This window comes from Sinohyriopsis cumingii, chromosome 1 (assembly GCF_028554795.1).
Source record: "Sinohyriopsis cumingii isolate HCF-2022 chromosome 1, ASM2855479v2, whole genome shotgun sequence".
Classification (NCBI taxonomy): Eukaryota; Metazoa; Mollusca; class Bivalvia; order Unionida; family Unionidae; genus Sinohyriopsis; species Sinohyriopsis cumingii.
Genome location: NC_142961.1, coordinates 129,055,753 through 129,073,190, shown reverse-complemented (window position 1 = coordinate 129,073,190; position 17,438 = coordinate 129,055,753). Strand labels below are relative to the sequence as shown.

Genomic DNA, 17,438 nt, shown 5'->3' with positions numbered 1-17,438 from the left:
CTTTTGGAATGTTCTAGGTTCCATGTATTGCTTCACACTTTAGAACTCTTTAGTGAAATCAACAACCTGTTTAGAATGTTATCTAAAGTGGCGATCTTTAAGTTAAATCCTATCACAAAACGTTCCTTGGCATTCGTTCGTCTACTGGAGACGATAGTGTAGCTTCAGAAAAAGTTGTTGTTTCGCCTTCGTAATGGCTCCCTTTTCAGCATGCTATGTGTTCCTGTCTTCCTCGGCTTTGTGAACGCTCTGTCTGTCAGCTAGGCGCCAGGTGGAACTGTCGTTACACAGCTCTCCCAGTCATTGATATTGATGTCGGCCATCTTTATGTCCTTCTTGAATACATCTTTGTAACTCAGACGTGGACGACCAGTCGGTCGTGCGAATTAAGCTAGCTTCACGTATATCGGGTCCTTGGGAATGCGGCCTGTGTCCATTTTCTTGACGTGGCCCAGACAGCGAAGGAGCCGCTCCCGGAGAATTGAAAACATGATGTTCATGTTGGCACTTTCCAGAAACTTTGCCCAGTCACTGGATGTGCAGAATGCGCCGCAGGAATCTCAGGTGGAAGCTGTTGAGTATTTTATCGTTGATCGCATATGTGGTTCATCTATCGATGCTATAGAGGACTGTGCTAAGCACGCAGGCATGGTGGACGTGTAGTTTGGTCCTCACAGTGGTGTTGAAGTTGTTCCAAACCATCTGGTTCAGTCTTGCCATCACTGCTGCTGCCTTTTCAATTCTTCCGCTCAGAATCAATGGAGAGTGAACTGGAGATGGTGGAGCCGAGGTATGTGAAGTTCTTAACAACTACCAAGTTGTACTCATCGATGCTGACAGAGGGACTGGAGTCTGCGTCCAGGGTCATGACGTTTTATTCAAATCGATGTTCAGTCCAAACTCGTTACAGGCGTGGGATAGTTGTCATACCATATGCTGTAGTCTATCTTCCGTATCTGATGTCAAGTCTGCATCGTCAGCAGTTAGATGCCTTGGAAAAAAATAAATTGCTTCAGCTTTCCAGAAAATACGAATCACTAATATCCATTAAACATGCTGATCTACAAATAATCGTCGGCTCTTCCATGTAATAATATTCTTATATATCCTAATAAACAAATTGTCTTGAATGTTTTAGTATTGCACAACGATACAATCTAGAATGTCAATGAATGAGTTCTCAGTAAGTACAAGGTAAAGCTTTAATCCAGACTCAATGAACATTTTGTATTTCCAATGAATAACTCATGTCTGAACACAACTTGGAGCTTTCATCACGGAATCTCAAAGATTGATATTAAACATGAATACATAATTTCTTTAACTTACCCTTTTTTTACAAACCCACTTGGCAAAATACATATTTTACATTTCTGGAAAATTCATCGAAAGTTCTATGACGCCTAAGCAAGGTTATACCTTGAAATCCAATTCAAACATCCTTTTTAGCACTCGCAGTCATAATAACAATCAGGTCGATAATAACTCACAAATCACAATCAAAGATAAAACGCAAGCACACAAGAAAAAGAAAAGTAATATTCACAACAAAATATATGGATACAAAGATTTATTAATAACCAATTACTAAACAGGTTCCCGAAGATTCAAGGGGAATATGTTCATCGAGTGCTGAAATACATTCGCAACATAAGTACTGAACAAAAACAAAAGATAAATCCTGGATAACATGGTATCTACAAGCAAGTGTTAACACATAGAAGTAAGAAAATACTATGTCGATATCGATCTTGAAAGGGAAAACTGTAGTTTTAATTTCCGCCGCACTATGTGCAGTGATCTCTTCATTTTAGGAGATAGTATATTTACTTACGTGTGTATTCAATATTGGTTCACCAAGGGTTGTATTCATTTGATAGTATCTTTAGCTACACGCCCGATTGCTGAAGTGAGTTGTAGTGGCAGGAGAATTTCTTGTTGAATTGGATTGTTTCGGCGAAGTTGGGTTTTGTTGTTACTCATTCGTTTTTCCGAGATCTTGCTAGTCAGGAAATTGATTACGTTATTCGTTTGACATTATTGAGTATGATTTACAGTAAAACATATTTCTGAAAGATTTTGTATCTGAAATTTGACTCAGAATTTGCCCCGGCTATTTGTTGCATCATAAGAAGCGCTACAAATTGTTGCAATTAAATGCATATCTTTTTCAAAGGTTGCAGAAAGATTAAATGCAACCACAAATGAAACGGAAAGGATATGATACATATTGAACAGTTTAGAAGCAGCTCAGATCATAATGCCATTAAAAGAATTGAGAAAGAAACATTAACGTGTGAAGCCAACATCTAGTGACATGTAATATTTTGGTAGTTTTGAACATAGTACGTTTATATAATATATATATATATATATATATATATATATATATATATATATATATATATATATATATATATATACATATCTATATATATATATCAATATATATATCTATATCTATATATCTATATCTATATATCTATATAAATATATCTATATATATCTATATCTCTATCTCTATCCATATCTCTATCTCTATCTATATCTCTATCTCTATCTCTATCTCTATCTCTGTCTATCTCTATCTCTATCTATCTCTATCTCTATCTATCTCTATCACTATCTATATCTATCTCTATCTATCTCCATCTCTATTTATCTCTATCTATCTCTATCTCTATCTATATCTATATGTATATATATATATATATATATATATATATATATATATATATATATAAAACTATATATGTGTGTGTGTGTAAATACATATATGTCTATATTTTATCACGATATCGCAATTTATAATTTTTATCTAGTTATATATTCAAATAATATATTCTATCAACATTTATATACCAGTTTATTAACACATATGATCAATTGTTATAACTATAAACAAATAGGATCAACTCAGCACTACAAATACCTTGAAGGTGTCCAAGACCACACGCAGAGAATTTGGGATAAATGTGTCCGTCACAGAGAGACAAAAGAAATAGACGTTTCCTAATTCCCAATATTGGAAACTATTAGATAGCTATTTAATTTGAGCACAACAGACTGCCAACTTTGCCAAAAGTAGAGGACAAAGAGAAGGAGTCTGATGATATCGTAAATAAAATAATGGATGGAGTGTTGGTTTGATACAAAGCAGAACGGAGAAAAGAAAGGGAGAAACTGATCAACTTTTTTATAATTTAGCAGACAGAAATTATATAAGGAAAATGATGCCTTCTTTCGTTAAATTCATTTAGTTTTAACAGATAGGTAACAGGAAATTTCGAACGAAGAAAGATTAATTATCATAAAAGTCGTCAATCAGGAAATGGTACTTAATTATTCACACATTGATATACTGACTAATTTACATAAACATTTCTTAAATTGTCCCATATCGTATGCAGAAACTGCAAAGGTTTAAACACAGTATCTAATTAAAGCCTCCGGGATCGGATGTTTCGCGCTTGAATTTGTAACGTACGTTGATCGAAATTGGACATATTCTTGTAACTACCGTTAATGTAAGTTCTGAACGTTGTGCGTTATCTTCCACTTAGAAAAGTGTTATTATCCTTATTCCAATAGGTGATAACCAATGGCAAAATATCCTAAAATTGCATCCAATTTCGCTGTTTAATGTAAGCGTGTATTGCTAGTACGATTAAAATGTGCTGCACACAATTATACATAAGAGTAGTAAAGATTTCCTAAAATGACGATTCCTCTAAGGATAAGACTAGAAACTGATACGATTTTATGTTTAACACGAAATGAACCAATATAGTTAGACTGCTTCTTTTCAGTTGCATGCCTTGTTGATTCCCATTCTTTTCTAGTACTAATTTAAAGACCATTGAGCTGTGGTAGAATTTTGGGTCCCGTATAAGGAAAAATATATGCTATAAAAATGTTCACACAAACTGGATTTTGAAATTGAAATTCATTTGTTTTTGGATTTTTATATCCCATGTATAATTTGATATAAATCTTTAGTGAAACCAAACAGCTTTTGAAATGTTATATACAATGCAGATCTATGTTTTAATTTCTACCTAGGCACGGGTTCAATCCTTGGGAAAGGATGCATTTCTCCCAGAAGGTTTCTTTGACGACGCAAGCAATAACAATTATTTTGGTTCAATATTTGTTTGAAAAGAAAGAATATGAAGTCTCTTTCTGGGTCTTACGTGCAAGTTATGCAATTCAAAGTTAAATACAAGAATGGAAAATAGTTAGAACAGCTTAAGGTTTAATAAGAAACGAACTAAACAAAATTAATCAGACAAACTCACCTCAAATTTGCAAGAGAAAATTAGCAAGTATTTGAAAGGTGACATACAGCCATGAAATGTGGTCAAGATTACCATAATCTCAAACAACTGAAGAATTAATGAATTACATCCATATCAAAGTTAGAACCAACTGTGACTAACAAGCTGTCGAAACATTTTAACAAGTAACATCGTATATCTGACTAGTTTTCCATGACTACCGAAATCTCTTTTGTCAGTAAGTCTGCCACTAACAACCTTTAGGAAGCATGGTTCTGATAAGACTGATCTGAAAACTGTATCTCTATCTACGTCCACTTATTGTAAAAAAAATGGCCCGTTATTATTATTGCTACAGACTGAAAAATACCATCAGAATCAAAATAGGTCTACTCCAAATGTCCTTATTTCTAAGAGGTGAAGACCGCCATCAAGTATTGAAAGCAATATATGCGTTATGTCAAAACATAGCAGTTTGATTTTATTACGGGAAATTATAAACCAGTAATGTCGAAATGTTCTACGAACCTCATGGGTGATTCTGCCAATCATATTTATATTAAAATGTTAAATGACACAGGAACTGGTCAGCGTCTTTTCTTATCAGGTACATTTCCTTGTTCTAAGACTGACTTGTCCTACTGAAAGTATTCGTATTCAAGGAGCAGAATGCTGCTTTTGAATGATCCTTTTCATTGTGTATATTTGTCATCAGACATAGTCTAAGAATTCATTACGGTTGGAAATGTGAAATCGTTACTCATTAACCCTTAATTCATATATTACTAGGTACTAACCTAGCTGGAAATAAAAGTGTGGTTAATCTATTGTAACTGACAAACCTTGATTGGATCATAAATTCTAGTCTTTAGAAACTGAAGTCCATGCTATACACATATCTTATTCAGTTACTAGATATATAACATTGAAAGCTCTTGAGAATGAAGATGACCAGGAACTTATTCATTTATATGACACATCTAATGATAGGGATTCAATGAGGTCAACTTTTCTTCTCATGTCGATCAACCAAAATGTATTCACGAGAGTAATTCACTTGTAATAACCCCTAGTCTTTGATCTGATCATTATGACAGACGACAAGTATTTACTTTCGAAAAGAAACTATATTTAGATCTCTTGTTTGCTTTAGAGTGATATTAGCGAAAGCGGAGCCACATATGTACCTGTTTATTATTTGAGCGAAAATTTGGTTCTTATAAAAAAATGAAGATGTACTGAGATACCCTTTGTTGACAAGTGCTTAGTTAGCTATCAAAGTGTAATTCCTAAGTTGTTTGGACAGGTATTTGTTAGTATAGCCCATGGAATTCCTTATAAGACTTATCACAAGACTTTGAATGTTTTTCTTGACTGAATATAAAAATGGTGCTTGCAAATACTGTAGATCTTTACGCGCTTTTCAAATGGTATGAACACAAAATCACAAGACACTTAAGGTTATTCAGAAACCTACTCCTGCATTTGACGAACCATTTAGTAGAATAATGTTAGATTGTGTCGGTCCCTTGCGAAAGACAAATTCAGGTAACCAATACATATTAACCATAATGTGTGCGTCTACAAGATTTTCAGGGGCAATTCCTTTTGGTGAATATTAAACCGAATTGTTTGCAGAAGCATTTCAATGTTTTATATTCGATTTGGTCTTACCAAATCTGCTAAATCTGATCAAATTGTAAACAAAACCCGTTATGTCGACATTTTCCAACAGATTATGCATGAATTAGACACGAATCAATTGAAATGATCTGCCCTATCATCCTGAAAGTCAAACGGTTTTAAAACATTTCATCACACTTTAACAAATATTATTCGGTCATATCACAAGTGGGCGAGGGTGTTTATTTACTATTGTTTGGTATTAAAAAATCAGTTCAAGAATCTTTAGAATTTAGTCTTCTTGAACTTAGTTTTGGAATTACCTTCGGTTGGCTTCTGAAATTAATAAAAAAGAAACTTCTTGCAACTGAAGATTACGAAATTGGTTTCCAGTTAAGTTGTCAAAGGCTTTTGAAACACAAAGAACTCAACTTAGTCAAAATGAGATTAATGTTTGACAAGAAAACAATTGAGAGCTTTAAAGCTGGTAATATAGCTATTGCTCACATAACAATACATCAAAGTCCTCTTCATGCTAAGTGACATAAAAATAAGTAAGTAGCTTAAAGTATATCTGGAAACTACAGGGAGGTAAAATGAAAACACATGTTTACCATATGCTTATGTTCAAGGACTACGTTGATAAGGAAAGCCATGTTAGTAATGTTGTCAATTTAGTTGTAATTTTCACGCACAGTGAGGATTTAAATGATATAATATAGTGATCATAGGGTAGACAATCTTCGACATTCAGAAATTATTAATAATCTGGACCAGATACCGTCAAATCTCCATCAAAAAGAAACGATTGTTCTAAAACATATATTAAGTTAATATGAGCACTTGTTTCAAGTCGTTCAAATACGAAGGAATACAATATACCATGGCGATGGAACCTGTGGAACAGCATCTATAGAAGGATGACGCGTTCAGCAAAGTCTTGAAGAAAGAAATTTAGTATTTGTTGGAGAACGATTTAATATAACCAAGTAAACGTGACTGGTGTTCACCACGTGTTCTTGTACAAAAGAAAAACAGATAAAAGGTTCTGCATGTCCGCATACTATAGAAATCTAAACAGTGTAACCAAAATATATCAATTTACATTGATAAAAATAGATGACAGCATTGCCAAATTGGAAATGCTAAATATGTCATCATATTTGACATTTTGAAATGAATTTGGCAAATTCCATTTACGAAAATGGCAAATTATGTTCGGCATTTGTAACTCCAGATAGACTTCATCAACATAAAGTGATGCCATTCGGGATGAAAGTTTCGCCTTATACTTTCCAACGTTTAATTAACAAAATTACATCTGGCATAGATAATTGTGAAACTTATATTGATGCCACTATTATGCATTATGACACCTGGAAAAATCATCTGCAATCCGTCCAGAAATTCTTTGATTGATTCAGTGATGAAAACTTGACAATTATTTTCAGTAAAAGAGACTTCTGTCGTTCTTGTATTATGTATTAACCCACATTGTAGGGCAGGGTCAAGCTAAAACTATAGATTAAAAGGTAGAGGCTATATCAGAACTCCATGTGCCTATTAGCAGTAAGCAAATGATGCAAGTTGTGTGAACTGTCTGAAATGTATTGTAGTTTTGTTCCAGTTTTCTTCATAGTTGGCTGTCCATAGACATGCATTGTGTACAAAAACAAAGTTTCATTAGGCTGAGAAATGTCAAAAGGCTCTGATAATCTTAAAGCCAAATCCGAGTACGTCAGTTCATTCAGTACCAAATTGCAGTCATCATTTAACATGTATTTTGATCCAAGTGATGTTGAGGCTTTTTCAAGATTGGATCAAGAAGACAAAAATTGTGTAGATCATCCAATGTGCTATATTTCTAAGATAATAAACCAACACCAGGGACATTGGTCCGCAATCGAGAAGGAATGATTGGCTTTGCTATTGGCTTTTAAGTAGTTGGAGGTGTATATTAGTTCAGCTTCTTTTCCGAGTATTGTATTTAGTACTTAAAACTTCTTTGCATTAATTCACGAAACGAACAACAAAAATGAGAGATTAATAAGATGCACTTCGATGTTGCAGGAGTTAACTTTTGACAATATGAACGTTAAGGAAACAATAATTTAATAGCAGATTTACTCTCACGTGTATAGAAGCATTATATTACTTCATGTATATTTTGTGTCGCAATACAACTGCATTTGGTATAATTTTAAACAAGCTTATCTTTGAAAATAGTTAAAAAATGTTTAATTGCATAAATGTATTTTTCATCATGAGGGAAGCTGTTATATATATTGAATTTATCTTATTTGTTATGGTTTTGTAATTCCATAGTTGCTATAGATGTTTGTATCTTGTACTTAAATTCTTCATAGTCAGGTTTATGTTGTACCAGACCAATCAAGTTTGGTAATAAAGATTACTTATATGTCTATGAGCGCAGGATATATATTAGGATCATTATATTGATTAAATTCAATGACATTTGATTTGTCACATACCTGGACCGTTTGTGCATGATGATCATGAGAGTCTGTATTATAGTTTAATAACGCGTATTGTATTGTTTATAGTCTTGATACTGACATGATACGTTTCTAGAATGGAAATTTCCATTACATTGATATATTTTCAGAAAATGCCAATTGTTAACAAGGTCAATTAGAGGACTATATCATCTTGTTTTCGTCAAAAAATGCTCATTCCTGCAATACTCCATGGGCCAAATTGATTCATTTGTGTATTTTGGTTGCGGTAAAATGGTGTATTATTCTCTGAAATTAAAAGGTACTCCGTAATATTATTGGCAAGGAAGAGACACTAACTTGGAATTGTAGGTAATTCAAGCAAAGAAACTTTGGATGTCATTCCAGTGATTCATCAAAAGAAAGCTAGCACATCATTATACTTCATGCCACTAAATGCATATCAACACCTTCAGGTTTGGAGTTTTTTTTAAATGTTACTACTATTTTAAAACTTTATTCATTAGGACTTATTTAAGAAATTCATGGATTGCATGGGAATTGATTCAAAATTCCGTAAGTTCTTTATCGATTTGTGAGTTCTAAGAAAATTTATTAATCAATTATGTTTGCTGATTCTAACTATTTTGTGATGCTTATTTTGAAACCATAGGTACGTAATACGTTAAACATTGGCACAGACTGAGATCTTTTAGGAATAACAAATATGGTTTAATCACGGATTATGATAGATGGAAAAGGTTCGTATTGCACAATCGGGCTTCAAAAAGGCATTTTATGTCAAAGGCTCCATTAAAGCGGTTGGTTTATGGATATTTTCTTGTTTTTTGCAGTTTAAGGAATACAGTTTCGATTAGTATTAATGATATAGTTTATAGCGACATGATTACCGATATAATGTCGTACAACAAGCTTAGTATTGATGACAACTAAAATCTTCTGCAACTTCGTATAACCAATAACGTGCATACCATTGTAACATAAAAAAGATGTATGTATGTTGCGAAGTTTCTTGAAACATCAGATATATCCGATGAAACTCACAAACCCAATCATGACTACTGTGTTAGGAAGATTTAATATCGTTGGAGATACTAAACCCGATACATTGTTTTCAAAACGAAGATCAGCACATAGGCACCAACACGCTCTAGCTATCTAAATGAAATGCATTAGTAATATATTAAATGCTGCATATATTTTTTAAATGATTTCACACATTTGTATCTCTTCTTTGTATAATTTAGTACTATACCAGTTTTTATTATTTGGTTATATGATCTCAGTCGAACGGAATATGTCATAAAGACATGTTTATTGTTACAGGTCGGAGAGAACATTACATAACCAAGATTGCATAACCGTTTATTGTTTTTCTGATTTATTCTATATCCAACTTGATTCACTGTGAGATGGTTACGTGGACTGTCATAGAACTATCTTATTGCGCATGACATTGCTCTCCAACTTCTTTATTCTTACAGCTGTCTAATTGCTTCGAAAAATTTGTAGTCAGCGATCGCTCTCCCTTAGTTTAAAAATTGCATTTTATATTTTTATCTACCAGTGAATGTGGCTAGGGGCAAGCCAGCTTCTCAATCATCTACATACATGGGAGCGTATCCGGGAGAGGATGGTCTTTATAATGCATCATTTGCAGTGGATGGCAACGTCGATACAGATTTTCATCACAACAGCTGCAGTCAAACGAATAGTGGTCAAAGCGAATGGTGGAAAGTTGACTTACAAGGTCTATATGCAGTTACTGGTATCAGAATATACCAAAGACTTAAAGGTATGTAACATGCATTATGTTTACTAACACGTCTTGCGTTTACACTAGGGAAAATAAGATACATGTGGGAGCATCTTTAACTCACTGCTTGCTGATGTTCAAGCCTGGATTAGCTGATCACGGCTACAACCCCATAACACTCATCCCTCAAAACAGACGGAACATAGTCGCTTGCATAATTACTCGTTCATATCAGACAAATCACAAACGACTTTTCATTGTTGGATGCTTACTTGTACCTATTTATATTAGTTCATAGTATGTATCCCTTGTTCGTTTCTGTTATAGGACACAATACTGACTTGTATTAGCTGAGAGTTTATTTCTAGGTTATCATGAGGATCACGAAACTATAGCCTATCCTTTTTTAGTTGGATGTGAGCATTATCTAGCAGAGATGTTGGTGTGAGCAGGCAAGGCAACTTTTATCGTAAATCGCACATCCAGTTTTAAGACTCAGTATGGAAAGCATTACAACTTATGTAGATTGTATGATAACATTCTTTCCCAATACGTAAGTTCACTTTATACTACCAGGCATCCTCTTGCCCGATCCTAAAACAATACTTTCTGCTGTATATTGTCTTATAGTGTATAAATATGTATATGTGTGTGTCAATCTGTATGTTTGAAAGTTTTGGACTTGTAATACCTCTCAATTAATCATTTTCGTTATATCTGCATGCCTATAAAACCTGATTGTGCTAAGATATGCAAGGAACACGCATCCTGTCAAGTCCAAACTGGTCGTTCTTGAATTAATTCATAGTTGTAAGCACTGAAATCAAGTTCGTTACTTATTCCTTATTCATTATTCCCGATTCAATAACCAGTTACTTATTCCCGATTCAAATTTATTCACATACATTTGAATACTCATTCATTATTCACACTGAAGTTTTATTGTATTGATTCATTATTCCCAATTCAGTATGTAATTGGTTACCACTTAGTTAATGCAGATGAAAGCTCGTATGGGCATGCATTGGTGTAATTCTTACCCTATTGAAGAAATACGAGTGCTGTATAAAGATGAATAAAGACATATCATGCACTATATGCAGGAATGGTTTAGGATATTGATAGGAATACATGCCTAATAATTTGATATAGGATTAATTAGTTGTGTTAGGCATATGGGTCGTGTCTTGTTATGCGTGGCGTGAAGTATTTGTATTCTGGTTCGAAAAGGTTACTAATGACTCACTTGAAAAGGAAACCACAAACAAACCATATTAGTATGAAATTGAAGAATTCTTTTGTGTGGTCGTCGTGTCCTTAGTGGAGCCTTATTTGGAGTATTTACGAGCTTAAGAAGTCTTCGGTAGACTTTGAATATTCTCTTGAAGTATTTGGAACTGGGAAACTTACATACTTGTAGGTCGCGTAAGACACATACCGTAAGAAAATTATACCTTTTAAAGTTTTGACATGGAACCTTCATTGATATTTTATATCTAGGGGAAATAAATAAATCTCGAAGGAAGTCCTGACGAATTTTGTTTATTGCAAACAGCAATATAAGAGGAGTCCGATGGATACCAGGGCATAAAAAACACACAAAAATTAATAGACTGAATCAAGATCTTGTACTAATTGAACGTCTAATTAGAATACTTTGACGCCTGTTGGACAGTACCTGGTTAGGCACCCGTGCTAAAAGTAAAAACAAAATTGTGTAATAAGTACGTCGGGTAGATTTTGAAACAGTTGCCACCACATAAAGGCGGACGGGTACACCACATTCTTTTGTATGTTATGTATATGTTTTGACATTTTGGGTCTCTTATTTATTGAGTTCGTCTATGGGAGACTGAGTCCACCCACGAAAGAAGTCTTCACGAATTTCATCGCGAGGAAACAGGGACATAAGGGATTTCATATGTGTACCTGGTAGGAAAAACATGCAAATGTTATTAGATTGTATCATTAGATTGTACTAATTACCCCTTATTCTCATCTCACCCCATCTCATACAGTACCTAAATAGGTCCCCGTGCTAACAGCAGGAAAGGTTGTAAGAAAATTTGCCTAGCCGATTTCGAGAAATTCGCTGCTAGAGAAAGGAGGTCGAGTACAGCATATACCTTTGTACAGTTCTGCCATTACCTCCCCTTTTTAGAGTTTTGATATGGACCCTTCTTTAATATTTTATCTCTAGTGGATATAGTGCATCCAACAATACATTTTGACGGATTTCGTTAAGTGGTAAAGAGCGGAATAAGAGGTTCCGGTGGGTATCGGGTTTGAAAGACAAAGGCTGTACCAATAGTGTGTTATGATCGAACCTCCACTTAGAGGGTTTTGATTTAAACGCCTCTTGGACACTATGTAGCTAGGGACCCTTAGTAACAGCATGAAAATTAAGAAGAAGCTTTGAAGAAAATTCGAAGAGCCAATATGTAGAAACTAGGGGCTAGATAAAGGAAGTCAAGCAGAGCATCTAATGTAAGGTTATATATTACGTTTACATGTGGGCCATCACGTCATCTTTTCACTGAGTTTTGATATGGACCCTTCTTTGATATTTTAATTTATCGTGGATAGCAGCCACTAACGACGGAAGTCCTGATGTATTTCGTTGAAAGGAAACATCGCAATAAGTGGCACTATATATGTCCCGTGTATGAAATACAGGACAATGTTAATATATTTTATCACTAGTTTGTACTATGAGTATTCCAACTTAGATGATTTTGATGTCAACGTCTTTTGGTCGGCATTCAAACGGGCATCTATTCCAACAGTAGGAAAATTTAAGAAAAATTGTCCGAAACGGTATTTAGATTTGCAAAGGTTCCAATAGTACGAAAATTGTAGAGAAAATTCATCGATCCGATTTCGCTACATTATCGGCTAGATCAGGGGGTTTGGGTACACTGTATGACGTAATGCATACCTTACCTATACATTTGAGACATTACGTACTCTCTTGAAAGAGTTTTGAAATGAATCCTTCGTTGACATTTGATCTCTATGAGATAGAATCGACCCCTGATGGCCGTTTTAGTCTAGAAAATGAGGGAAATAATGGGTATCAAAAAGATACTGGGTATCAAAAAGTCGCATGATGTGCATCGACTGGATCAATCATTTTTAATTTCACATCAACTTAGACGATTTTGTTGTAAATGCTTCGTCGGTGGTATCTATATTTGCGTGTGTCCAACAGTAGAAAAATCTTAAAGGAAATCAGTCAAGCCGATTTCTATAAACGTTTGGCTGTATAACAGGTTTGGATACACTGTATGCCATAAGAAGTTTATATATTACGTATACAGTTGGGACATTATGTTTCCTCTTCAAATAATTTTGAAATGGACTCTTCCTTAAGATTGTATCCCTTGTTTGATAGACGAACCACGAAAAAAGTCCTGACAAATTTTGGCGACAAGAATACAGCGGAATTATGGTTCCCCTACGGTTTCTGTTAATGAAAACACATGCACAATGAGGATCGGTTGGATCAATACTTACTATTTGAACCCTTCTAAGAGAACGCTTCTTCAGCGATATATAAACCGGCATTGTTTCCAAAAGGATGAAATGTTTTCCAAAAATTAGTAGAGCCACTTTCGAGATTTTCTCGGCTAGATACATAAGTAGGGTATAAAACATGCCGTAAGCATATTATATATTACGTGTACAATCGGGAAATTACGTACCTTCTTAAGAGTTTTGACATTTGCCCTTCTTTTACATTTTATATCGAAGTCATAGAGGCGATCCACGAAGTAATTTTCGTTTCATATAGGCTAATTTTAATTTAGTTAACGTTTATGTTTAATTTTAAATGTTAGCAGGCGTTATATACATGCTAATTGTTGCTGCGATGGTTGTGTGTTATGAATCGTTATTGTATAAAAACGTCACCTTGCAAGTGAAGCAGTATAACCACCAACCAGAGAAAGCACATTTGGTCGTAGATCGCCGAACAGGAAAGTGAGAGGTTGGTGAATTTCAAAGCATAAGGACAAGGCCTTTCATCCACCAGGATACTGGAGCTACAAGGCTCTTTCGAGAAACGCAGAAATCGTGCGGCAAACTGATGATATATCTTGTCTCATCATTTCGAACTGTTCGTCTCCTGTGTGTCGATATTGATGGAGTAACGACGAGCTACCAAGATCTTGCCGACGACACAGTCAGCTACACAGTCTGCAACTCTGCAACCAAGTCAGCGACACAGTCGACGACTCTGTGTCCCAGTTGGCGACTCTGCGACCAGTCTTTTAACGCAGTCGGCCACACTGCGAAAAGTCTGGCGAACATGTATGTGACTCTGCGACATATTCATCAACCCAGTCGACAACTCTGTAACCCAGTCAGCAAATCTGCGACGCAGTCTGCGACTCTGCGACACTCTCCTCAACACAATCGAAGACTCTCATACCCTGGCGTTGTCGCTGAGACAACTTAGGAGGGGGTCATCTGTATATATGCGAGTATCTGATGTCGTCCATCGGCATGGCCCAGACGTTGTGATCATACCTGTTTAAATTATCAGCTACGCAGAAACAACGCCTTCAAAATGAGCACGCCAAGCTCCAGGTCGTTGTCTCGACCAATTAGCATCGCAATCGACCTCTCAGATATTTTTTGAACATAGAATAGTAACCAACATCGCCGATAAGGTGGAGGAACGCAACCGAGTAAAACCAACCAATGGGTCAAGCATTTTAGTAAGTTGCTGAGGTTGACAATACCGACCTTTGTACAATTCGTCATGGCAGACGCTTCGGCTCGTCACGCATGCAGACTCCAGAGAGTTGTTTCGGGTAGGGCAAGCCGGCGCCGGTTAAAGTTGGAACTAGTGCTTTTTGGTCTAACAGGTCATTGCCACCAACGCTGCCTTTGATGAACTGTATGGCCCGCCTAGCTAAGGCGTCTAGTGACAGCATTGAATGTAGCTAAATGCGTCGCCCTTGCAGCAATAGCCACTAATGTGAGACGAGCAAATAGGAGACTCGGAAAGTATAAAGACTTCTTTGCAATCGAAGACGGCCCGGGCAACTGTTTTGCGGACCTCCCGTATACGCCTGTCCAGGGTGGCCCACATCATTATGGGACGCGAGAGCTGGACCGCAGATTTTCACCCAGCTAGTCTTCCAGGCTGCGAGTTTCTCAAGTTGCTAGAAGGTACGGCAATGAAATCGTATTTTTTGTAGGTCAAGACATGCATGTATGCGTTATGGATGAATATCAAGTATGTTTTGGCGGTGTGAACTTAGAAAACCGTCATTAGTTCTCCACCGCAAGAGAAGGACTGAATATGTGATCTCCTTATGTTCTTTTTGTACATAACATATAGTGAGCTCCTAATCTCTAGAACTCGGCTCCGCAAAGTTTCAGTGTATATATCTAATGATTGAATGAATCAATAGACAGAAATTCTCCAAGAAGCGCTGAACTCAAACTTCTCAAGTTTAGTATATGTAGGTACAAAATATTGATACAATCGATAACAATTGAAAGTGTTGTTTTATCCGATACCCTGAAATTGCCCACTCACCCCAATTTCACTGTTTCCTCTCACTTCATTAAGATTTGTGTCCTGGTTTCAACCTCTTCACAGACATAAAACTCAAGAAGGACCAAGGTGTAACACTTTATAGGGGTATTCAAGTGTCCATATGTGTATATACGATTACACCGTTTACTGCATGTATTCACCTATTCATATGTTCACCCCCAAATTTATCGACACCTCCTTTGCAGAGTTTTACCAGAATATGCTAAAGGGCTAAAACACTTCAATACTGCAATATCTAAAGCGATCTTCCTATTTTACCCATTATTCTCGAGTAATGCTGTCAATACATCTCGTAGGCGTCAGAGATATTCATATGTACAATCTTTCAAAAGAAAGATCGATCACGACGTCATTTACGTGAGAACCATATGATCCAGTTAAGGACCAAAGAGGCAATCTCCTAGTGGCCATCGCCATAACGACCGTGTACTGAGCTCCGGATTTATCTAAATCGGCTCGAAAATTCTCCTCAAACGTTTGTTTACTGATAAAACAGGCTCCCAACTAGGCACTGTCCAAGAGACGCCGAAATCAAAATCCTCTATGTAACGGTACAATTAGTACAAAGTATTGAGAGAATCTATGCTAAATGGGTGTTTTTCATATCTGGTTCCGAAATAGAGCCACTTATTTCGCTGATTTATCTCGAAGAAATTCGTTAGGACATCCTTCGTGGGTAAACTCTATTCCATATCCATATATATAAAATGTCAAAGAATAGCCAATGATAAATCTGCTTAATGAGGGTAAGTAAGGGCCCTCAACAGACTGTGTACTCTAAATATAATATTCTCACAGCATGTGCTGTACCAAGCCACACTTGTCTAGACGTGAAAATTTCTCGAAAGCTGTTCGACGAATTATTTGTGTTATTTTCCTACTGTTCCAACAGTTCCCGAGATAGATGTTATCCAAGAGGAGTTGAAATCAAAATCCTGTAAATAGAGGTCAAATTACCACAAAATATTGATACATTTGATGTAAATTGAGCGTATTTTTTAAACTAGGTAATATTATGTGCCCCTTAATTCGCTGATTCGTTGTCGTGGGTCGACGCTGAACCGTAGAGATAAAATGATAAGGAATGGTCTAATCTAGAATAGTTTTCTAACCGTATAAGTTGTGTCCAACACCTTTATCTAGCCGACAGTTTCTTGAAATCGGCTCAACAAATATATTTCATATTTTTCCTAGAATTGGAACACATACCTAGCTAGACCTTACCGATGTGGCGTTGAAATAAAAAGTCTCTAAATCGGGGTTCAGCTAATAAACATATATCGACATAATTGATGCACATTCTGCGTGTTTATTATAACTGCACCCGGAGTATGACCCTTATTTCGCTGATTCATCTAGCCGAAATTCAATAGGACTTCCTTCGTACGTCAACTAAATCCCATATACATAAACATAACATAAGGATCCATGTCAAAATTCTTCACACAGGGAATGTAATGTCCCAACTGTATGCATACGAAATAATCTTCTATCGGCAAGTGTTCTACCCAAACCCCTATATCTAGCCGACTAATTTACTTCAATTTTGTACTACTGTTGGAACTGCTCACAAACTAAATAGTTTCCAAGAGGCGATAAAATCAAAGTCCTCTAGGTACGTTTCCAATTAGTTCAACTTACTGTTCAATTAGATTCACATTTTGGGTATTTATCACAGCCTGTACCCCTCCCCTCCAGGCGCCCCATATTTTGTTCTTGTTTCGTCTCCACGA

General features: G+C 35.8%; 1 protein-coding gene across 2 annotated transcripts in view; it reads left to right on the top strand.

Moving 5' to 3' along the window:
• Positions 1-17,438, top strand: part of LOC149807848 (uncharacterized) — a 97,227-nt gene that overhangs the window by 10,726 nt on the left and 69,063 nt on the right. For both annotated transcript variants that reach the window (XM_089946876.1, XM_089946815.1), the window contains exon 3: positions 9,945-10,172. In XM_089946876.1, the coding sequence (XP_089803002.1) occupies positions 9,945-10,172 (228 nt within the window). The remainder of the gene's footprint in view (positions 1-9,944; positions 10,173-17,438) is intronic.